At 43.0% G+C, this 26,431-nt stretch overlaps 1 protein-coding gene across 1 annotated transcript in view; it reads right to left on the minus strand.

Moving 5' to 3' along the window:
• LOC139749447 (pseudouridylate synthase RPUSD2-like) overlaps positions 1–26,431 on the minus strand; it is a 623,283-nt gene that overhangs the window by 207,480 nt on the left and 389,372 nt on the right. Inside the window, exon 4 of the mRNA XM_071663310.1 lies at positions 8,520–8,607. Coding sequence (XP_071519411.1) covers positions 8,520–8,607 — 88 coding nt within the window. The remainder of the gene's footprint in view (positions 1–8,519; positions 8,608–26,431) is intronic.

Below are 26,431 nucleotides of genomic sequence, written 5' to 3' on the forward strand. Positions count from 1 at the left end.
ACATCAACAACAACTGATGAATTTGTCCAAGGATACCCAAATAAGGCATCTATGGTGTGTTCTGGGAAAACATTGTATCATCCTCATCCTTTTCTTGTGTAAAGCGCTGATAAGTTTTTACTAAGATTATTTTGTTTGTGCTGATACACAAACTTGATGGTAATCATTTTTTGTGTTTTTATCAGTATACTTAACCATATGATGAATATTATTGTACAGTGAGCAAGAGGCCTCAGTAAAGTAGTACAGGTTAATAAAATCTGGGGGTCTCCAGATGCGACTGTTTGGCTGCAAATAATATACGAACAAACACTTAATATATATATATATATATATATATATATATATATATATATATATATATATATATATATATATATATATATATATCATTACTATCATTATCATTATAATAATCGCTGTTTCCCGCGTCAGCGAGGTAGCGCCAGCAAACAGACGAAGAAGGGCCCATCCATATTCCCTGCATGTCGTAGAAGGCGACCAGAAGGGGAGGGAGCGGGGGCTGGAAATCTTCCTCTCCCGTTTTATATATATATATATATATATATATATATATATATATATATATATATATATATATATATATATATATATAATTTTTTTTTTTTTTTTTTTTTTTATACTTTGTCGCTGTCTCCCGCGTTTGCGAGGTAGCGCAAGGAAACAGACGAAAGAAATGGCCCCACCCCCCCCCCCCCATACACATGTATATACATACGTCCACACACGCAAATATACATACCTGCACAGCTTTCCATGGTTTACCCCAGACGCTTCACATGTCTTGATTCAATCCAATGACAGCACGTCAACCCCGGTATACCACATTGCTCCAATTCACTCTATTCCTTGCCCTCCTTTCACCCTCCTGCAAGTTCAGGCCCCGATCACACAAAATCTTTTTCACTCCATCTTTCCACCTCCAATTTGGTCTCCCTCTTCTCCTCGTTCCCTCCACCTCCGACACATATATCCTCTTGGTCAACCTTTCCTCACTCATTCTCTCCATGTGCCCAAACCATTTCAAAACACCCTCTTCTGCTCTCTCAACCACGCTCTTTTTATTTCCACACATCCCTCTCACCCTTACGTTACTTACTCGATCAAACCACCTCACACCACACATTGTCCTCAGACTTCTCATTTCCAGCACATCCATCCTCCTGCGCACAACTCTATCCATAGCCCACGCCTCGCAACCATACAACATTGTTGGAACCACTATTCCTTCAAACATACCCATTTTTGCTTTCCGAGATAATGTTCTCGACTTCCACACATTCTTCAAGGCTCCCAGAATTTTCGCCCCCTCCCCCACCCTATGGTCCACTTCTGCTTCCATGGTTCCATCCGCTGCCAGATCCACTCCCAGATATCTAAAACACTTCACTTCCTCCAGTTTTTCTCCATTCAAACTCACCTCCCAATTGACTTGACCCTCAACCCTACTGTACCTAATAACCTTGCTCTTATTCACATTTACTCTTAACTTTCTTCTTCCACACACTTTATCAAACTCCGTCACCAGCTTCTGCAGTTTCCCACATGAATCAGCCACCAGCGCTGTATCATCAGCGAACAACAACTGACTCACTTCCCAAGCTCTCTCATCCCCAACAGACTTCATACTTGCCCCTCTTTCCAAAACTCTTGCCTTTACCTCCCTAACAACCCCATCCATAAACAAATTAAACAACCATGGAGACATCACACACCCCTGCCGCAAACCTACATTCACTGAGAACCAATCACTTTCCTCTCTTCCTACACGTACACATGCCTTACATCCTCGGTAAAAACTTTTCACTGCTTCTAACAACTTGCCTCCCACACCATATATTCTTAATACCTTCCACAGAGCATCTCTATCAACTCTATCATATGCCTTCTCCAGATCCATAAATGCTACATACAAATCCATTTGCTTTTCTAAGTATTTCTCACATACATTCTTCAAAGCAAACACCTGATCCACACATCCTCTGCCACTTCTGAAACCACACTGCTCTTCCCCAATCTGATGCTCTGTACATGCCTTCACCCTCTCAATCAATACCCTCCCATACAATTTACCAGGAATACTCAACAAACTTATACCTCTGTAATTTGAGCACTCACTCTTATCCCCTTTTCCTTTGTACAATGGCACTATGCACGCATTCCTCCAATCCTCAGGCACCTCACCATGAGTCATACATACATTAAATAACCTTACCAACCAGTCAACAATACAGTCACCCCCTTTTTTAATAAATTCCACTGCAATACCATCCAAACCTGCTGCCTTGCCGGCTTTCATCTTCCGCAAAGCTTTCACTACCTCTTCTCTGTTTACCAAATCGTTTTCCCTAACCCTCTCACTTTGCACACCACCTCGACCAAAACACCCTATATCTGCCACTCTATCATCAGACACATTCAACAAACCTTCAAAATACTCACTCCATCTCCTTCTCACATCACCACTACTTGTTATCACCTCCCCATTTGCGCCCTTCACTAAAGTTCCCATATATATATATATATATATATATATATATCTTTTTTTTTTTTTTTTTTTTTTTCAAACTATTCGCCATTTCCCGCGTTAGCGAGGTAGCGTTAAGAACAGAGGACTGGGCCATTGAGGGAATATCCTGACCTGGCCCCCTTCTCTGTTCCTTCTTTTGGAAAATTAAAAAAAATTGAGAGGGGAGGATTTCCAGCCCCCCACTCCCTCCCCTTTTAGTCGCCTTCTACGACACGCAGGGAATACGTGGGAAGTATTTTTTTTTTTAATTTTCCAAAAGAAGGAACAGAGAAGGGGGCCAGGTGAGGATATTCCCTCAGTGGCCCAGTTCTCTGTTCTTAACGCTACTCGCTAACGCGGGAAATGGCGAATAGTTTGAAAAAAAAAATATATATGATATTGATTAAACTTGTGGACGTCAAGAACTCAAATTGTCTTACTGCATGGAAGGCCAGTATTCTTTATTTCTTTTTATGCTGAAGGCTCCAGTCACGGACAAATGTCCACAGCAAGGCCGGATCTTAAAACAGAATTATGAAACGGAAAAAGAAAAGACGGGAAAACATTTACGAATTTTGGAGGAAGTGAAAGAGCTGTCTTCTGAAATATGCCAGGTTATAGTTATTAGGAAAGACATGAGAAGGAAAAGAGTTCCAAAGCTTCGACGTGTAGGGGAAGAAGCAGATATCAAAACGGCCCACTCTTAAGTTGCCGATGGCCATGCAATAATCATGTGACGCAGCAGCTTGCCGAGTATTGCGTGGTCTATATAGTGGTGGAGGCACACAAGCAGCCAGCTCTCGGGAGCAAAAGCCAAATAACTATAGAAGAGGGAAAGTGAACCAACATTGCGGCGGAGGGCAAGGGGGTCAAATTTGGAAGTTAGCCTGGGACACTTTATAAGTCGGATCGCTTTCGACTCATGCGTCAAGTAAGCAAACAGAGCTAGAACCACCCAAATGTGTGAGCAGTACTTCACACAAGGACGAATCAATCCCTTGTATAAACGGAGCATCTGTTCAGTAGAGAAGTTTCGAAATTTAAGCAGGACACCCACTGTTTCTAAGAAAGAGCGAATGTTACACTAATACCAAGTATGTTAAGTCAAGAGGTGGAATTACAGAATCATCGAAGGAAATATGATAGTTGTGAGTGTTCGATACAGAGATGGGTAGAAATTTCTTGGAGGCATTAAACGTAACCAAATTTTGTGTTCCCCACTGAGATATTCTGACCAAGTCTGAGTATACTGAGGAAGCTGTGTCAAGGCGAGATACAGATCGAGTGAGAGAAGAGGGAGCAGAATTGAAGGATGTGGATGAATGCAGTGTTCAGTCGTCGGTGTATGAGTGCATTGGCTATTTGTGGAGGAGAGGAAACCGTTGAAAAATGCAGGAGAATTGTAGGGGACAGGACAAAACCTTGAAGGACACCGCTGCTGATGGAGAAAAGGGGAGAGGCTGATCCTTCAACAACCACGAGACAGATCGGCCGGAGAGGAAGCTAGATATGAAGGAGCAAAGTGAGGGGAGGAAGCCAAGTGGGGAGCTTAGGGATGAGACCCCGATGCCACACCCTGTCAAAAGCCTTACATATGTCAAGGGCAACTACACATGACTCACCAAAATCTTTCAGGAATGATGACCAGACTTTAGTGAGATAAGATATCACCAGTGGATCTCGCCATGCGGAAGCCATACTGGTGATCAGTGAGAAAACTGGGATTTTCGAGGTGTTTAAGAATATGAAAAAGTTGAGGAAAGATTCAAAGACTTTGAAAATAGTAGATGTCTAAGCAATATGACAATAGTTAGAAGGGTCAGAACACGGCCATCCGTCTTATGGGATGGGATGCATCAATGCAGGTTTCCAAGGAAAAGGAAAGTTTTGGTTTTTTAACAGAAACGTAACAGACGAGCAAGCACAGGTGCAAGTTCAGAGGCACATTCTTTCAGTACAAGGGGATGGATGCCATTAGGATCCTAAGCCAGAAAAAGGAGCGCTTCTCGGACAGTTTAAAAAAAGCTTACAGGAAAAGGCATAAGATTAGTAAGACGAGCATCAAGGGGTGAAGGAATGCCAGTCAACCAAGGTGGAGTTACAGGAGAAACGGGAACAAAAGAGAGTTGCTTTGCCTACGGAAGACAGCTACAGTACCGTCAGAACGGAAAAGTGAGTGAAAGGCATGGGCTGCAGATGATGTGCAGAGGAAGGTGGATGTGTTTGAAATGAAATGCTTGAGGACAATGTGTGAGGTGGTTTGACTGAGTATGTAATAACAGTGTGAGAGAAAGGTCTGTCAATGAGCAGAGTGTGGTAGAGAGAGCTAAGGCAGTTTGCGGAAATGGTTTAAACATATGGAGAGATAAATAGGTAGGGGTTGACAAAGATGATATATGTGTCACAAGTGGTAGGGAACAGGCAAATGAGGAAGATCAACCTGAAGATGGAAAAAGAGAGTGAAAAAATTTGAATGGCCAGGGTCTGAACATGCAGGAGGGTGAAAGGTGTTCACGGTATAGAGTGGATTGGAAAAATGTGGTATACAGGGGTCAACGTGTTGTCAACAGATTTCACCAAGCCTGGTTGTGCATGGAGGCTGTGGTTTCTGTAAACTGCACATGACTGCTAAAGAACGGATGTGAGCAAATAAGGCCTTCCTTCGTCTGTTCTTGAAACTACCTTGATAACAGGGGAAACAGCGCACGCAGGCACGCACGCACATATATATATATATATATATATATATATATATATATATATATATATATATATATATATATATATATATATAGTCATATGTAGTGGTGATGTGAGAAGGAGATGGAGTGAGTATTTTGAAGGTTTGTTGAATGTGTTTGATGATAGAGTGGCAGATATAGGGTGTTTTGGTCGAGGTGGTGTGTAAAGTGAGAGGGTTAGGGAAAATGATTCGGTAAACAGAGAAGAGGTAGTAAAGCTTTGCGGAAGATGAAAGCCGGCAAGGCAGCAGGTTTGGATGGTATTGCAGTGGAATTTATTAAAAAAGGGGGTGACTGTATTATTGACTGGTTGGTAAGGTTATTTAATGTATGTATGACTCATGGTGAGGTGCCTGAGGATTGGCGGAATGCGTGCATAGTGCCATTGTACAAAGGCAAAGGGGATTAGAGTGAGTGCTCAAATTACAGAGGTATAAGTTTGTTGAGTATTCCTGGTAAATTATATGGGAGGGTATTGATTGAGAGGGTGAAGGCATGTACAGAGCATCAGATTGGGGAAGAGCAGTGTGGTTTCAGAAGTGGTAGAGGATGTGTGGATCAGGTGTTTGCTTTGAAAAAGTATGTGAGAAATACTTAGAAAAGCAAATGGATTTGTATGTAGCATTTATGGATCTGGAGAAAGCATATGATAGAGATGCTCTGTGGAAGGTATTAAGAATATATGGTGTGGGAGGCAAGTTGTTAGAAGCAGTGAAAAGTTTTTATCGAGGATGTAAGGCATGTGTACGTGAAGGAAGAGAGGAAAGTGATTGGTTCTCAGTGAATGTAGGTTTGCGGCAGGGGTGTGTGATGTCTCCATGGTAGTTTAATTTGTTTATGGATGGGGTTGTTAGGGAAGTAAATGCAAGAGTTTTGGAAAGAGGGGCAAATATGAAGTCTGTTGGGGATGAGAGAGCTTGGGAAGTGAGTCAGTTGTTGTTCGCTGATGATACAGCGCTGGTGGCTGATTCATGTGAGAAAATGCAGAAGCTGGTGACTGAGTTTGGTATAGTGTGTGAAAGAAGAAAGTTAAGAGTAAATGTGAATAAGAGCAGGGTAATTAGGTACAGTAGGGTTGAGGGTCAAGTCAATTGGGAGGTAAGTTTGAATGGAGAAAAACTGGAGGAAGTAAAGTGTTTTAGATATCTGGGAGTGGATCTGGCAGCGGATGAATCCATGGAAGCGGAAGTAGATCATAGGGTGGGGGAGGGGGCGAAAATCCTGGGAACCTTGAAGAATGTTTGGAAGTCGAGAACATTATCTCGGAAAGCAAAAATGGGTATGTTTGAAGGAATACTGGTTCCAACAATGTTGTATGGTTGCGAGGCGTGGGCTATGGATAGAGTTGTGCGCAGGAGGATGGATGTGCTGGAAATGAGATGTTTGAGGACAATGTGTGGTGTGAGGTGGTTTGATCGAGTAAGTAATGTAAGGATGAGATGTGTGGAAATAAAAAGAGCCTGGTTGAGGGAGCAGAAGAGGGTGTTTTGAAATGGTTTGGGCACATGGAGAGAATGAGTGAGGAAAGATTGACCAAGAGGATATATGTGTCGGAGGTGGAGGGAACGAGGAGAAGTGGGAGACCAAATTGGAGGCGGAAAGATGGAGTGAAAAAGATTTTGTGTGATCGGGGCCTGAACATGCAGGAGGGTGAAAGGAGGGCAAGGAAGAGTGAATTGGATCGTCTTGGTATACCGGGGTTAACGTGCTGTCAGTGGATTGAATCAGGGCATGTGAAGCATCTGGGGTGAACCATGGAAAGCTGTGTAGGTATGTATATTTGCGTGTGTGGACGTATGTATATACATGTGTATGGGGGTGGGTTGGGCCATTTCTTTCGTCTGTTTCCTTGCGCTACCTCGCAAACGCGGGAGACAGCGGCAAAAAAAAAAAAAAAAAAAAAAAAAAAAAAAAATATATATATATATATATATATATATATATATATATATATATATATATATATATATATATATATATATATATATATATCCTTGCAGACTGGGAAGAAAGAATACTGCTCATGTATCACCTGCATGTCGTGGAGGGCATGGAGCAGTGGGCTGGAAATCCTCCCCTTCTGCATTACTTTCCATAAGAAGGAACAGAAGATGGAGCAAAGTGATGATTTTTTTTCTCTCTCTAAGGATCAGTCAACTTTTCTTAACGCTACTTAGACCATGCAGGAGATACCGAATATGGAGCAGCGGATGGAACCATGGAAGAGGAAGATGGTCACAGGGTGGGGGAGGGGGCGAAGGTTCTGGAAGCGTTGAATAATGTGTGGAAGGCGAGAACGTTATTTCGAGAGCAAAAATGGGTATGTTTGAAGGAATAGTGGTTCCAACAATTTTATATAGTTGCAAGGCGTGGGCTATAGATATAGTGGTTCCAACAATGTTATATGGTTGCAAGGCGTGGGCTATAGAGTTGTGCGGAGGAGGGTGGATGTGTTGGCAATAAAATGTTTGAGGACAATATGTTGTGTGAGGTGGTTTGATCAAGTAAGTAATGAAAGGGTAAGAGAGATGTGTGGTAATAAAAAGAGTGTGGTTGAGAGAGCAGAAGAGGGTGTGTTGAAATGGTTTGGACACGGAGAGAATAAGTGAGGAAAGATTGACGAAGAGGATATATGTGTCAGAGGTGGCGGGAACGAGGAGAAGTGGAAGACCAAATTGGAAGTGGAAGGATGAAGTGAAAAATATTTTGAGGGATCGGGGCCTGAACACAAAGGAGGGTAAAAGGCGCAAAAGGAATAGAGTGAATTGGAAGGATGTGGTATACCGGGGTCGACGTATATAAAGCCCTTAGCATGTCAGTGGACGGGGATAGAGAGAGATACAGCTACGTGAGAGACAGCATAAGGGAGTACCTTAAGGAGCAGCCAGTGATATGCCTCTGAAAAGTCAAATGAGAGGCAAAGAAATGTGTACAAGTTGATGAAGTCAATACACACCTGTTATCTGTTACAGACACGCTTTTAGGTTACTACAGAGGTTATAATTACCTAATCAACACAAGTGCTCTTCCGTACTCTTCCGAAGCGCGTTACTATATACATAACGACAGTTATTACGCAATTACACTGGCGTATCCCCGTGGCCTTACGTGATATTCAACAGATATCCGTAAAATGCACGTTTTATGTTATAGATGTAACATTCTACAGTGGTGGTAAAGTGGAACAATAACAAATAAATAATAAATAAAGGAACAATAAACCCAGACACCGTTTTTCATCTCCTTACCGTTTTCTATGTAGTATGAAGTTTCGTTGTAACGCTCCTCAGAGAATCCAGGTCTCTTGGCCTTCAGTGCCTTCGTCTCGAGTTTTGCCTGCAAGAAAAGAAAACGTACTGGTTCATGTAAAGCACTACGGATGATAACAGTGAAGAAAGATGATAGAATACTAATAGTTAAACCAAGATAATAATACTAGTGAAGCAACGGAACAAATTTTTCCGTTAAGTTCGTTAATCACAGTCATTTGATCTTTTTCAATATTCACTGAACTGCTATTTTCATTTTTCATAAAGGTTATGACATTTTAACAGGAGTCGACTGATCATATATATATATATATATATATATATATATATATATATATATATATATATATATATATATACGAAGGTGAAATATAATTCTAACATGTGACTTTTCTATACATGTGGCACGACATGTTTCATGGAGACAATCCACCGCCTCATCAATCAGGTACTAACAATTCACAAAGTTTTTCATATCCCACGACCGCCACAAGGATACGGTCGCCGCCCTACCTTCTTACGGTGTCGCCTCCCTTTCTCCCGTCCTGAGGCACAACGAGAGGTGTGTGCCTCCATTCATGGTCGAGTACGGGAGTCAGAGGTGAGAGGTTTATTTACAATAAATCCGGGAGCATGGCGAAAATGAGTGGGGTAGAAGGCAGTCCAGAAGGTGTCTCGCAAGCCAAGAAGGAATTGGAGGAGCTTGTGACTATGATGGAGAATGAGAAGGAACGAGACATCGTCACTGAGCAGCGTTTTCGCCGGACTATTATTGGCACCAGAGACAAGATCAAGGAAATCAGAGACAAATTTAAGTAAGTTCAAATATCTTTCCCTGATCCAGGGAAGCAGTCTGATGTTGTGGAGATCCGTGGTTATAAAGATGATGTGGACTACTGCTACACTTACTTGAAAAAGGTTTCGCGTGATTTGATACACGAGTCCAATTACCAGGTCAAGGTCTCCATCTTCCGCCAGTTCCATAAACTGGCAAAGGCGGTGCTAATATCAACAAGATCCGGAAGGAGACATGCATTCGCGCTAACCTTCCATCAGATGGGCAAAACAGTGATGAAATAACCATAACAGGCAAAAAAGAAAATTGTGAAAAGGCTCGTGAGCGCATCCACAAGATACAGGATGAGTTGGTCAGCATTGTTGTGGCAGACATCATTATTCCAGCCAAGTTCCACATACGAGTGTGTACCTTAAGTGATAATTCTGGAGGACTCTCTCTTCCTCCACAACACGGTCTGAGACCACAGGCCACCGCACCCTAAACCGAGTGCATCCTGTGGGCTCCCGTCTGATGTGTTACTCGGAGGTCTATCTGAAATCTGGACCAGTATCTTCGTAATACTTTCAGCCGCTTTCAAGGGTGTATTCAAATATTCCTGTATGGGGGAGGCGGAGCAGTTGATAAGGGAGTCCACACACTAACCTCGGGCCGATATGATAGGATACCTCGTGATCTCTGGGGTTCTTCGCCGCTGGGCCCAGGCTGCTGGATTGGGTCGCTGCTCGAACAAGCTGCTGAAAACCGCAGCTCTCAGGCCCACATAGCCTACAGCCTGGCTGGTCTAGGACACTTTGTGTAGGTACTTCTCCAACACACTCTTGAACTTCTCTACCGTGCATCCCCTGCTGCCCCTGATGGTAGATGGCAAGGTGTTGAAGAGTCTCGGGCCCCGGATGTTTAAGGTGTTCTCTTTTCGTGCACACGTACCTTTGTATTTCAAAGGTGGTACTTGACAAAGTCTTCCATGCCTTTTGTGGCAGTAGGATGTTCTTTTCGAATGTTATTTGGGAACCATACCTCCTAGGATTTGCCACTTACAGATGATGATATACCTCTCCCGTCTGCATTACTGGGAGTACAACCTCAGTGATTTCAGTCGTTCCCTGTAATTTTGTTCCTTTTACCACATTAATATGGGCTGTGAAAGATCTCTGAACATTTTCAAAATCTACAACTTTGCCCGACTTGTAATGTTAGAACCTAACGATATTCCATTCGTGAACGAATTAGCTCCTTATTATCACCACTGGTGTCTCTTCCCTTGTCTTGAGGGTCCGCAAGTTCGCAGCCAGGCAGCCACCCTGCAGCGTGAAGGAGTCGTTGTTTAGTTGTGTTCACTGAAGGTTTGGTCGTCACACATTAATACTCGGAGGTCTTCCACAATACTCATCTGGTTTATGACACCGGTCTGTGTCTGTCCTTTATACTGTGTTGTCTCTGATATCTTTATGTTCCCCATACCGGAGGAGTTGAAATTTATCGCCATTGAAAAGCATGTTGTTCTCGGTTGCCCAATCAAAGGCCTTATTTATGTCTCTTTGCAGCTTTTCGGCATCATTTACCAATGAGATTTTCATACCTGTACCATCTGCATAGGATGGTATGAAACTGTGGCTCGTGTTTGCAGTCAATGTCAGATACAAGAATGAGAAACTAGAGGGTGCTAGTACACATCCTTGGGGGAACGTTTTTCATTCCTATAAAGGCACTGGAGAAGGCATGGCTCACAACTACACGTTATTTATAAAAAAAAAGTTGTATATCCATAACCCAATTTTTCAGGTTATTCCCGTCTTCCGCATTTGATGTGATGTGACTCCATGGTGACAATTCTCAAATGCTTTTGAAAAGTCTGTGCAAATCACGTCAACATTTTCCGGAGCTTCAACAATCCCATCAACATGTAATGATCGAGCGACTGAGAGATGCAAGATTTTCCCTCCTGAAGCCATTTATGTGTTGTGCAGCTTGTTTACTTCATGAAATTCAGTCAGCTTGCCTCCCAGGACTCTGTCGAAGGTTTGAATGATCTGTGACGCTATCGGTCGACGGTTTTTGGGACTGCTTTGCTTCCACCTTTGTGGAGTGGGGCGATGTGGATCAATTTGTTTCAAACTATAGGGAATTATGACAGAATGTAGACTTTTTCTCCAGTGGATATTTAGTACCTGTGCTTAACTTAGTGTCTTACATTTCTTTACGATGACTTGAGTTCTAGGAGTCCAGGGCTGGGCTTGAGTGCATGCGCAAGCTCACAATAGCCCTCTGGAAATCTTGTGCTGAGATGATGATACCTGCTGTGTGAACACTTTGTGGCAGTACTGTTCAAAACAAATTATGTTGGGTCATGTATTTTTCATTTTGTTTCTCTTGGCTGTCGTCTGCAACGTTGCCTTCTGTTTCAAGTGAGCCAGTGGTGTTTTTAGCTCTTGATTTGCGTTTAGCATACGAGTAAAAGTAATTTGCGTTATTTCTTATATAATTTACGGCTTTTTATCCTCACTTTGATAGGTTTTCTTTCCTTTGCTGAGCCGTGGCTTCTTCAGAAGATAAACAATTCTTTATCGCCTCCTGTAAAGTGCTTATCTTTCTCGTTCTAACCAACGACGTGTGTAATTTCTTCTCCCTGGTTGCATTTTCTGTTGCATGTCTCGATTACCAAACTGTCATGTCATTTACGCATTCCTCCACTGTTCCGGTACCCAGCTGGGTTTCCCACTGCGTGTCGAACGTCTCATTCATCACATCCTCCCAGTGTATCCGTTTACTATTAAAACTGAAGACCTGGGAGAGAGAGAGAGAGAGAGAGAGAGAGAGAGAGAGAGAGAGAGAGAGAGAGAGAGAGAGAGCCCCCCCACCCGTTGGCAAAACCTCCAGCTATTCGAAAAAGTTCCCCTTCTGGTTAACTGGTCCTGGCAAGCACTTCCGTTAATAGAAAACTACTTTATCGTTTATTCCTCCGCGTTCACGTCATATTTCAGAGCTTCAGCCGGGTGCATGTGTCCGTGTAGCCAGCCAGACCAACCCGGCCCGCGGCCGACAATCAGGTAGAGGCTTCCCAGGTCGTCGTGAGTCACTTCACGTTACCGTAACGTCACAGCCAAGTTACGCCATGCATTACAGCCATTACGTCATGCGTTATAGCCAAGTTACGTCATGCGTTACAGGCAAGTTACGCCATGCATTACAGCCAAGTTACGTCTTGCGTTACAGCCAAGTTACGTCATGCGTTACAGGCAAGTTACGTCATGCGTTATAGCCAAGTTACGTCATGCGTTACGGCCAAGTTACGCCATGCGTTACAGGGTTGAGATAGACCTATGGAATGCGACTTGCGCGGTGTATGCTTTCCTGCAGGAGCCTGCCACAATAAGCCAGTCAGAGCAGAGGAAAAGTCATTACTTCCTCCCATGCTGCAGTAACCCACACTTGGAGAGAGAGAGAGAGAGAGAGAGAGAGAGAGAGAGAGAGAGAGAGAGAGAGAGAGAGAGAGATCAAAGGAGTATATGTGCCAGCCAACCAATCAAAATAATTATGTCATCAGCAACCAATCACAATTAAGATGAAAGACGACACAATGGAAACGCAACTAAAGCCAGTGGGGAGGGAAACCAGAGGTGACCAAACATGGCACAAACTTCAGATGGTAGTGAGGGACCAGCATCCACCTTCAAGGGGACCCTGAACACATCCTTCGGGGAGGTCATGTCCCCCCATGGTCCACCCACAGAAAAATCCGCCTACGGTTGCTGGTCTCGTGTTCAGTATCTCCCGACCCTGGATACTTGGCTGATCTACTATAGTCGTGGCATCTTTAGATCTTGGTTCTCTCATCTTTTATAGTCTTCCAAGTTTATCTTATCGTTGGAATGATATTTTCGTGGTAACGGGCAATCATGCCTTGCAAGATTTTCCATTCTATATTGCACTAATAACATTTATTTGAGTGATCGAGGCTTGAACATGCAGAAGGGTTAAAGACGTGCAGTGGATAAAGTGAACTGGAAAGATCTGTATACAGGGGTCGACGTGCCGTCCATGGACTGAACCATGGCATGTTAAGCGTCCTGGGTACATCATGGAAAGATCTGTGGGGTCTGACTGTGGATAAGGAGCTGTGGTTTCGGTGCATTACACGACAGCTAGAAAATGGATGTGAGGGAATGAGGCCTTTCTTCGTCTCTTCCTGGCGCTATATCGCTAGAGCGGGAAACAACGATCAAGTCTGAATATATATATATATATATATATATATATATATATATATATATATATATACAATGTCCATTCCGTGTGAGCTCTACAGAAGACGGTCTGTGGTTTCAGTCTAGCAGTGTCAGTGCGGCTGTGAATGACTCCCTCTCCTACGTTTTCTAGCTCGACAAATTTCCTCAGCCCTGATGGGTGATTGTAAGGACACAAACGGCTTAGTCTGGAGAGTACAATGTGAATGCTACAAGGTGTGGCACCGTCGGCTCTCTCTCTCTCTCTCTCTCTCTCTCTCTCTCTCTCTCTCTCTCTCTCTCTCTCTCTCTCTCTCTCTCTCTCGTCTAGAAGGTTCGCCAATTCCAACTTGCCACGATGTTCGACTAAAGACAACGGTTAAGTTGTTGTGGTTACTGGGGGGGTCAACTGACCTATTTTCGCTCTGGGTTCCATACACTTCACCTACGAAACAGATGTCTTCCATCTCCATTACGCAGCCCCCAACTACCGCCCTTATGTTCTGAGTTCTACATCCAACCAACCTACCACGTCTCGCGTCACCCTCATAACCAAACCTTCACAACGCAACCCAACACCACCACCTCCACGATCACCACCACATCTACCACCCATCACCGTACCCATCATCACCACCTCAGCCATCACCACGGCCGGCCCTCCCTCCCCTAGACGGGTGGTAAAATGACACTGTGGAGCATCAGGCTATGGCTGGCCGAGGACACTAGAGCGCGTTTAACAGCATTTTTCCCTCCCAGGCGGACGTGCTCGGGGAAGTGTGGAAGATTAAGTTCAAGGGGCGAGGCGAACTGCTGACCCTCGCCCAGGGGTCGTGTAATGTACGGAGGATGACGCGTCAGGTGAGAGGTGACTAGTGAGGGGAAGTGAGGGTACATGAGGGGGAAGACGCCCACGTGACGGTGAGGTATGGTAGAGGGGAAGGGCGCTCGCTCAGGGGTAAGACACGGTGCGAGAGAGATGGACAATAAAGGGGAAAAGAAATACTTAAAACTCATTAAAACGCACTGTAAATTAAACCTCCGCTATAAACCCTCACAATCGTCGGGCGGAGACTGAGGAGGAGCCAGACGTGGAGGGAATTGAGGTAAGGAAGAGGAGGAGGAGCGAACACCGATCAGGAGATGAGAGGAGGAAGTGTTCAGCGGACCGCAATATTTCAAGCCAATGACTTCCATCAGCTGGGGTCAGGTGTCAGCGACCTGGGACCCACCCTCATCAACGGATCTGTCTGTACTCCCTCCCTCCGTCTTGTTCTCGTATATCTCCTGTGTCTTCCTCTCCCTGCCCCTCTCTCTCCCTCCCTCCCTCGACCCCCTCTACCCAACCTACGTCTCACAACCCAAGTACCTAAACAAACATATGGTCCCATCCATCTTCACGCTCCTGTGATTTACCTGGCTTGCATTACCTTGAGCCAGCTGTCACTGCAGCTGGGGTCGCTAATCCAGCAGCATTACTGCTGCTATGATCAGACTGGCTGTTCGAGGTCGCGTTCTGGAGGCCTTCGTGCACAGCACACCTTTAGATTACAGCAGGTTTATACGGCAGCAGCAACAGCAGATCAGGGATGGTAGGAACAGCATCATCTCGATCAGGAGTTAACAAGAGGGAGCTGTAGCAGTTGTAGAGGAAGAACGCCACAGTAGTAGCGGCAGTAGTAAATAACACAAAAGGACAGGAGCGGCAGCACATAGACAACAACAGAACGGAAGTGGCAGGGAAGAGAAGAGTGGTGACGCTGATCATGGAAGTAAAAATAGAAGACGGCAGTATTCCTCACACCAAAATCAGCAAACAGGGAGCAGCTTTGCAAGCATATTACGAAGACACCAGACACAAGCAGTGGCAGCTGCTTAGAGCGCCAGGGGACTACCTGCCCTACACAGATGGACCTAATTAAACCCACCTGTCACAAGAATACCAACCACCTGGCTGCCTTATTACCTCAGGCGAAGACTTTGTTCTTGGTCAGGGAGCACGATACGCCAAGACCACAGGCACGTACCTCAACTACCTGAGGCATGACGGTACGACTCCTGGGTAACATGATGACCTAGACTCCCCTGGGGCATGACGGTACGACCCCAGGGTATCATGACGACCTAACTCCCCTGGGGCATGACGGTACGACCCCTGGGTATCATGATGACCAAGACTCCCCTGGGGCATGACGGTACGACCCCAGGGTATTATGACGACCTAAACTCCCCTGAGGCATTAACTTACGACCCCTGGGTATCATCATGACCTGGTCTCTGACCTAGTCAACGGCTAAGCCACCACACCCACTCAAGGGTGACACCATCGCAAGCAACAGGTTAAGAAGCATTATGATTTACGAGGACGGTTCCTGAGTTGCAATCACTTAATCATGCCCACACTCCTCCAACTTCCCTCCGCATTACTTCTACCTTGCAACTATCCATACTATTCCACCATACTTCAACCATCACTAGGGTTCTTCGACTATCCCTGCGGTCCCTTATCTTTCCTACAGTAACAACAAAGAATCTATTCCCACCGTTCCTCAACAAACCCACACTACATTCCTCCTGAACATTATCCACATAGTCATTTAACTATTCCGATGATCCATCATCCATTCCCGCGACTTCTTCACCCATTCCCAAGATCCATCAGCTATCCTCAAGGTTCTTCAACCATTCCCACGTTCCTTCAACCATCCTCACGGTTCTTCGGCCATCATTACAGATCTTCAACCATTCCCACGATCACTAAACCATCCTCACGGTTCTTCAGCCATCATTACAGTTCTTCAACTATTCCCACGATCATTAAACCTTCCTCACGGTTCTTCAGCCATCATTACAGTTCTTCAACTATTCCCACGATCATTAAACCATCCTCACGGTTCTTCAGCCATTTTCACGGTCCTTCATCCATCCTCACGGTTCTTCAACCATTTTCACGGTCCTTCATCCATCCTCACGGTTCTTCAACCATTCTTAGTTTATTGTTTTATTCTGACAATGGTAAACTGAGGCCTTTGTCTCGTTCTTTTGAGAGCTAACAATGACAACAAGAATGCCTCACAATAAGCAACAAAGAAACCCGAAATGCCTCATCCTGAACGGAATTTAAAAACCGCAAAACCAAAACAATAGTTTCGTTCTAGTGTAAGCTAAGCAGGAGGACGAAAATATCTTGAATTCCATAAATCTTCCTTACTGAAAGGAGAACAATACGAACAATCTTTAAAACACAAATGTGTTTTATTTTGATGATTAAACACCCACCTTAAGGCGAGGCGAGAACTGCCTCCCTCCCTCGGGAACGGCGGGAGAGCCGCTTTCCTTACTCCGTCCTCCGCGCTGTGCAAATTTCTGGTACACGGTAAAGCATGTGCGACTATTGCTACCTCTTTGCAAACTCTTCCACATTCCACATTACGACCAAATTTACAGGATAGACGAATTCATTCGGCCAACGGCAATTATTTCAATGTCTTTTGGTTTCATCATAAGAATTATCAAAAAGCATTTAGGATTCCGAAGTGTTAAGTTTGGGTTATTATATAACATTTCTCAGAAGGAAAAGTTGGGTCTATGTCCTCGAGGCGAGTGTTGTGATGGGCGAGGAATATTCGTACGTTTCGATACATGGAATATTGTGAAGATTCGCCCCTAAGAGTTCATCTGAGCTAGATTAGGTTAGGTTTGTATCGTGTCGAACTGTAACCTAACCTAACCGAAACTAGCTATGGTATCCTAACCTAACCTAGCTAGCCTAACCTAACCTAACCCTAGCTATAACAAAAAGTTAGGAAGAGAATGTTCAGGTTATTCATTTACTGTCATGACTGACAATATTCAGTATAAGAAAAGGACGACACGAAACTCCTCTGCAGCAAACTTTAGTTAACGCGTTTCATAAACGCGTAATTGATTTCAGCTAAATTTTTTTTACCCATCCTAGGAAAGACTTCTATCGAATGTTCCAACGCTATTTTTCTTTTAATTCAAACTCTTTTACGATGAACGACAGCCTTTAACACGACTTTCAAGAACGTTCAAACGTAGAAAATCACGGCTGCACCATAGATATGACCAATGTGTATCTACTTACAATAATGAAGGAAGATAAGATAAATGAATTATGAAATTGAAATTTAAAACTAGGGGACCCACTAGACATTATACAATTATACAAACGTATGCTTTCATTTCCCACCGTACATGTAATTTAATCTGTAATAATTTGCTGAAACAAGGTATTTTGATGATATTTATGTGAAAATTATTTCAAATGTTATCAAAATGTAAAAGTGCATCTGTCTTTACGTGAAAATAAAGGCAATTACAAGTTGAGACTAACACAAAAACCAAAATACTGATTTTAAACACTCTTAACATACATGTATGATAACTTAATCATAAATGAAAAACACTGGAAAATTACTTAATCTCTTACTTTATGACAACAAAAATTTACCAAACGAACGTTTCAAATTACAGAGATTTATCCTATCATACAATATCATTTTAGACAAAAGATGAGTCGATCAACAACCAGCCTATTACTTTAATATTAAATGAAAAATGATATCAATGACCTACCTCATTATTTCAAAAAATAATACTTAAATTGCTAATGAACATTTCTGATAAAAAAATATCCTATTTTTTTTCAGCACATGGCCATTCAGATTAACAAACGCAGCTCATTACTATATAATTTATTACCTTATTAGTAAGCAAAACAGAAATTTCAAATGACAGAAATAGTTTCGTATTATTCTTTTTTGTAACATTGCGGACACAGACGCACATATATGTGTGTATGTGATTTACTATATATATATATATATATATATATATATATATATATATATATATATATATATATATATATATATAATCGTATTTTCATTATAATCAATCGCTGTTTCCCGGGTCAGCGAGGTAGCGCCAGGTAACATAAGAAGAATGGCCCATCCACTCATATGCACACATAAATGTCCATACACGCACATATACAATCAACATATACATACACAGACATAATCATATACACATGCATGTATTCATACTTGCTTGCCTTTATCCATTCCACTCATTACCCCAACACACAGGAAATAGCATGGCTACCCCCGCTCCAGCGGGGTAACGCCAGGAAAACAGACAAAAAAGACCACATTCATTCACACTTAGTCTCTAGCTGTCATGTGTAATGCACCGAAACCACAGCTCCCTATCCACATCCAGGCCCCACAGACCTTTCCAAGGTTTATATATATATATATATATATATATATATATATATAATTTGATGACATACTCATTTCGAAGAGTGATGGTGGAATGAGCAAATCTAACCAAACCTAACCTAACTAACCCAACTTACTGCATCTTATCCCAACCTAACTTGACGTGGAGACATTTCAGAGATTTTTCAGTCGGATATGCTGGGACGGCAAACCTTTAGTTTTTTTTTTTTCTTTCTTTCTTTCTTTGGGGGCGGGGCGGAATTCATCATGAGATCTGAATATATGAATATCCTTCAAGCCAAGAATAAAACAAACACATTAGTAATACAGGACAGTCACATCTGCTCCGTCCTATCCTTGAAGAAGCATCTGTAACAAGACTGGATGGCGTGGTCAGGACGTTCTTCCGTAACTTGACTTTAATTCTTTAACGGAAGAAAAATATCGATCGCGCTGTTTACGGAGCAATAACTCCTTCGCTCAGTAACTGGTACTGATGTTAATGCTGCGAATTTTGAGATAAATCTTTCCCAACCGATAACTTGTTTGTGAAGAGAGGCAAACATGAGGGAGACGATAAAATAAATTAGTCTCCGTCGACACATTTTTTTTCTTATTTAACTATTTTGGGACTACTTTAGAAAAGATTGAAATTCCAAATTCCTATCATTCATTTCAATTTAACCCTTTGGTTATCACAGTAGTAGGCATAATACGTGTATTCATAAGCATCGTTGGATATCTGGAGCCTTATATAACCTTAGTTCTATTCTACAGTAAATAGCAGCACTTCCTCCACCTGTCCTAGGCTTTGCGGCGGACTACCAGGTACACGAAGGTTTTGTGGCGACTACCGGAAACATTAGACTTTGTGGCGGATTACGGGGTGAACTAGGCTTTGTGGCAGACCTCAGGGTACACCAGGCTTTGTGGCGGACTTCACGGTACATCAGGCCTTGAGGCAGACCTCAGGGTACACTAGACTTTGTGGTAGACTTCACGGTACATTACACCTTGTGGTAGACCTCAGGGTACACTAGGCTTTGTGGCAGACTTCAGGGTACACAAGGCTTTGTGGCGGACTACAAAGTAAACTAAGCTTTGTGGTGGACTGCCGGGTAAACTAGGCTTTGTGGCTGACTTCAAGGTACACTCGCCGATATTTTGTTTTACGGGTGTCTGGGTTAGTCAGTGAAACTGTGAAATATCTTCATCGAAAGGAGCGTATCATCATTACTTTAGATCAGTTAATATATCATCTTGGTCATACCTTCACATTTAACCGGGAGGTTCTTAAGGAATTTCTAATCACATCACGGAGTGGAATAAGTTCACGGGGGGTTGGCCTTTTATGCGAAATTCTAGTTGACAATACGAGTACATTTCAACTGGCAGAACAGCGGGAGACAGATAATACGGGGCAATAGAACGTTATATGAGGTATCTGCCATCCAGCATTAAGGCACCAAGGCGGACCGTAGCTGTAAAAGTCGCACCCCTGTCACGCTACTCTGTCCCTTAGATCAAGGCGGCACAGGGGTGAGAGTCGGCCGCCCGCTCCTGATTACTTATGGCCCGCCAATTATCACCCTGGCTGCTCCAGTTGTCTGCTGGGGAAAAATGCTGATTAAAATGGTCAGCCCAATCTTCGGGTGGGCCTCCTCCCAATCCCTAATCCCTACGGTGCGTCTCCTGGCAACCCGTCGCCGGGAAACGCACCGGCCATTTTTTGTTATTACTAAGAATCATAGGTTAATATATCTGATCCAAAGATTATTGCTTTTATTTTTTGCAGCGAGCGATACGGGCGGATTAGGTTCCGATCATATGTTACCACACGGAATCGGTTGGTCCATTACGGCTCTGCCGTCATAAACCCGATTGTGTTAACGTCGTAATTTGTGTGATGAAAGGAACAGATTTTCGTAAGGTTTAGGCATTATAAGACAGTCGATTTTTTTGTAGTTTGCCAACCACGACATTGGCTTCTCGTTGTACGACAAGAGTGAGTCAGTTTGGGTTATTAATATCAATGAATCTGGAAGTCGTAGCTACCGTCAGCCAAGATGAAATTCCCTCAATTTGGCGTTTGTTGACAGAACACTTGTGGATTCTTTAACTGTTATGTTTTATCAGAGAACAATAGGATGACTCATTTTTTCTTCTTATTTTCAAGTGATATTCATCTTTTAAACCTACAACAGAAAAAGATGAGTTACTGATGCAAATATCGGGAAGAATCGGCGCCATTTTCATTTTTTTCGATACGGACAACAAGGTAAAGCTTTACTGAATAGAAAAAAAAAAAAAAATAGCGCCTCAAAAAAAAAAAGGAGGAGGACTCTTTTCCAGCATGACCTACTGCATCACAGACTGAAGTCCATCATAAGCCATCAGTGCACATGTGAGCCATCGAAATCGTGTAGACGTCAGTGACCATGATTCTCACACTTGCTGCAGTGTTTGAGGCATTGAATGCGCTACAGCTGGCGATGAATCGAGGGAAAAAGGATCATCTAGTTATCATTTACTACTAATAATAATGATAATTATAATAATGTGATACTTCTACCACCGCAGGATTATCGAAAATAATCATTCATTCTGCCACCAGACTTTATTTGAATGGTGATGTAACCATTAGCGTTAACAGTGGGGAAAAATATATATTTTTCCCAGTTCTAATTTTCGTGATGGTTATTTTGACAACCAGTCAAGCGCCAGTCGAGAAAACATTATTTTGCCGCTGGTTTTATTTCTGACCTGGTTTATTATCCCTTACGTCTACTTATGGGGTTACGCTGAGGCTGGTGAAGGATGAGGGTTGACTGGTTTGTTGTTTCCAACCAATACTTTGCTTATGCTTCAAGATGGCGACGGGTATGGGGTGTCCCGCGACTGGTCGCGTCCTTGGTGTTCAGACAGGATGAAACTGGAAGTGATCTTATCGCTCATCAGAATTCCTGTTGACATGAATCGCCATACTGGTCATTTTTTTTTTTTTCTTTATGAGATGTCAGTAAATCCAGCGAGAACGTCGGCAAAATAACCACTGCGTTACCTTGGTAATAATAAGATCTTGCACAGGGAAGATTCACATCGAAAAAAAAAATAAATTTCTATGGAATTTCTAAATGCTAATTGTGTACTACCTGTATTTATTACTGTCTGATGTTAACTTTCATGCAAATTACGAATGGCACAGACGCTGTGCTTGCCATAGTGCGAGACAACATTCTTTTGCCTCTTACAAATATTTCTCAAACTCAAGACTTCATTTCAACGTTTATCAAATCTGTACAAGTATCAATACTAGTGCTTTACCCATAGTACGCCGTTCATATGTTGCGTTATGAATACTATGTTTAATCATGTTTGAAGGAATAGTGGTTCCAAAAATGTTATATGGTTACGAGGCATAGGCTACAGACAGGGTTGTGCGGAGGAGGGTGGATGTGTCGGAAATGAAATGTTTGAGGACAATATGTGGTGTGAGGTGGTTTGATCGAGTAAGTAATGAAAGGGTAAGACAGATGTGTGGTAATAAAAAGTGTGTGGTTGACAGAGCAGAAGAATGTTTGGGCACATGGAGAATGAGTGAGGAAAGATTGACAAAGAGAATATATGTGTCAAAGGTGAAAGGAAGGAGAAGCGGGAGACCAAACTGGAGGTGGAAGGATGGAGTGAAAAAAGATTTTGAGCGATCGGGGCCTGAACATACAGGAGGTTGAAAGGCTTGCAAGGAATAGAGTGAATTGGAACGATGTGGGACACCGGGGTCGACGTGCTGTCAGTGGACTGAACAAAGGCATGTGAAGCGTCTGAGGTAAACCATGGAAAGGTCTGTGGGGCCTGGATGTGGAAAGGGAGCTGTGGCTTCGGTGCATTACACGTGACAGCTTAAGACTGAGTGTGAACGAATGTGGCCTTTTTGTCTGTTCCTGGCGCTGCCTCGCTGGAGGGGGGAGGGGGGGATGCTATTACGTGTATGGCGGGGTGGCGACGAGAATGGATGAAGGCAACAAGTATGGATATGTACATGAGTATACAGGTATATGTCTGTGTATGTATATGTATGTATACGTTGAAACGTATATGTATGTATATATGCGTGTTTATGTATATACATGTGTATGTGGGTGGGTTGGGCCATTCCTCTCGTTTCCTTGCGTTGCCTCGCTGAGGCGGGAGACGGTGGGGAAAAATATATATATATATATATATATATATATATATATATATATATATATATATATATATATATATATATTTTTTTTTTTTTTTTTTTTTTTTTTATACTTTGTCGCTGTCTCCCGCGTTTGCGAGGTAGCGCAAGGAAACAGACGAAAGAAATGGCCCAACCCCCCCCCCCCCATACACATGTACATACACACGTCCACACACGCAAATATACATACCTACACAGCTTTCCATGGTTTACCCCAGACGCTTCACATGCCTTGATTCAATCCACTGACAGCACGTCAAACCCTGTATACCACATCGCTCCAATTCACTCTATTCCTTGCCCTCCTTTCACCCTCCTGCATGTTCAGGCCCCGATCACACAAAATCTTTTTCACTCCATCTTTCCACCTCCAATTTGGTCTCCCTCTTCTCCTCGTTCCCTCCACCTCCGACACATATATCCTCTTGGTCAATCTTTCCTCACTCATTCTCTCCATGTGCCCAAACCATTTCAAAACACCCTCTTCTGCTCTCTCGGCAACCCTTTAGTTGTTTTTTTTCTTTCTTTCTTTCTTTGGGGGCGGGGCGGAATTCATCATGAGATCTGAATATATGAATATCCTTCAAGCCAAGAATAAAACAAACACATTAGTAATACAGGACAGCCACATCTGCTCCGTCCTATCCTTGAAGAAGCATCTGTAACAAGACTGGATGGCGTGGTCAGGACGTTCTTCCGTAACTTGACTTTAATTCTTTAACGGAAGAAAAATATCGATCGCGCTGTTTACGGAGCAATAACTCCTTCGCTCAGTAACTGGTACTGATGTTAATGCTGCGAATTTTGAGATAAATCTTTCCCAACCGATAACTTGTTTGTGAAGAGAGGCAAACATGAGGGAGACGATAAAATAAATTAGTCTCCGTCGACACATTTTTTTTCTATTTAACTATTTTGGGACTACTTTAGAAAAGATTGAAATTCCAAATTCCTATCATTCATTTCAATTTAACCCTTTGGTTATCACAGTAGTAGGCATAATACGTGTATTCATAAGCATCGTTGGATATCTGGAGCCTTATATAACCTTAGTTCTATTCTACAGTAAATAGCAGCACTTCCTCCACCTGTCCTAGGCTTTGCGGCGGACTACCAGGTACACGAAGGTTTTGTGGCGACTACCGGAAACATTAGACTTTGTGGCGGATTACGGGGTGAACTAGGCTTTGTGGCAGACCTCAGGGTACACCAGGCTTTGTGGCGGACTTCACGGTACATCAGGCCTTGAGGCAGACCTCAGGGTACACTAGACTTTGTGGTAGACTTCACGGTACATTACACCTTGTGGTAGACCTCAGGGTACACTAGGCTTTGTGGCAGACTTCAGGGTACACAAGGCTTTGTGGCGGACTACAAAGTAAACTAAGCTTTGTGGTGGACTGCCGGGTAAACTAGGCTTTGTGGCTGACTTCAAGGTACACTCGCCGATATTTTGTTTTACGGGTGTCTGGGTTAGTCAGTGAAACTGTGAAATATCTTCATCGAAAGGAGCGTATCATCATTACTTTAGATCAGTTAATATATCATCTTGGTCATACCTTCACATTTAACCGGGAGGTTCTTAAGGAATTTCTAATCACATCACGGAGTGGAATAAGTTCACGGGGGGTTGGCCTTTTATGCGAAATTCTAGTTGACAATACGAGTACATTTCAACTGGCAGAACAGCGGGAGACAGATAATACGGGGCAATAGAGCGTTATATGAGGTATCTGCCATCCAGCATTAAGGCACCAAGGCGGACCGTAGCTGTAAAAGTCGCACCCCTGTCACGCTACTCTGTCCCTTAGATCAAGGCGGCACAGGGGTGAGAGTCGGCCGCCCGCTCCTGATTACTTATGGCCCGCCAATTATCACCCTGGCTGCTCCAGTTGTCTGCTGGGGAAAAATGCTGATTAAAATGGTCAGCCCAATCTTCGGGTGGGCCTCCTCCCAATCCCTAATCCCTACGGTGCGTCTCCTGGCAACCCGTCGCCGGGAAACGCACCGGCCATTTTTTGTTATTACTAAGAATCATAGGTTAATAATATATCTGATCCAAAGATTATTGCTTTTATTTTTTGCAGCGAGCGATACGGGCGGATTAGGTTCCGATCATATGTTACCACACGGAATCGGTTGGTCCATTATGGCTATGCCGTCATAAACCCGATTGTGTTAACGTCGTAATTCGTGTGATGAAAGGAACAGATTTTCGTAAGGTTTAGGCATTATATGACAGTCGATTTTTTTGTAGTTTGCCAACCACGACATTGGCTTCTCGTTGTACGACAAGAGTGAGTCAGTTTGGGTTATTAATATCAATGAATCTGGAAGTCGTAGCTACCGTCAGCCAAAATGAAATTCCCTCAAATTGGCGTTTGTTGACAGAACACTTGTGGATTCTTTAACTGTTATGTTTTACCAGAGAACAATAGGATGACTCATTTTTTCTTCTTATTTTCAAGTGATATTCATCTTTTAAACCTACAACAGAAAAAGATGAGTTACTGATGCAAATATCGGGAAGAATCGGCGCCATATTCATTTTTTTCGATACCGACAACAAGGTAAAGCTTTACTGAATAGAAAAAAAAAAAAAATAGCGCCTCAAAAAAAAAAAGGAGGAGGACTCTTTTCCAGCATGACCTACTGCATCACAGACTGAAGTCCATCATAAGCCATCAGTGCACATGTGAGCCATCGAAATCGTGTAGACGTCAGTGACCATGATTCTCACACTTGCTGCAGTGTTTGAGGCATTGAATGCGCTACAGCTGGCGATGAATCGAGGGAAAAAGGATCATCTAGTTATCATTTACTACTACTAATAATGATAATTATAATAATGTGATACTTCTACCACCGCAGGATTATCGAAAATAATAATTCATTCTGCCACCAGACTTTATTTGAATGGTGATGTAACCATTAGCGTTAACAGTGGGGAAAAATATATATTTTTCCCAGTTCTAATTTTCGTGATGGTTATTTTGACAACCAGTCAAGCGCCAGTCGAGAAAACATTATTTTGCCGCTGGTTTTATTTTTGACCTGGTTTATTATCCCTTGCGTCTACTTATGGGGTTACGCTGAGGCTGGTGAAGGATGAGGGTTGACTGGTTTGTTGTTTCCAACCAATACTTTGCTTATGCTTCAAGATGGCGACGGGTATGGGGTGTCCCGCGACTGGTCGCGTCCTTGGTGTTCAGACATGATGAAACTGGAAGTGATCTTATCGCTCATCAGAATTCCTGTTGACATGAATCGCCATACTGGTCATTCTTTTTTTTTTCTTTATGAGATGTCAGTAAATCCAGCGAGAACGTCGGCAAAATAACCACTGCGTTACCTTGGTAATAATAAGATCTTGCACAGGGAAGATTCACATC

Source organism: Panulirus ornatus, chromosome 7, assembly GCF_036320965.1.
Source record: "Panulirus ornatus isolate Po-2019 chromosome 7, ASM3632096v1, whole genome shotgun sequence".
NCBI classification, from domain to species: Eukaryota; Metazoa; Arthropoda; class Malacostraca; order Decapoda; family Palinuridae; genus Panulirus; species Panulirus ornatus.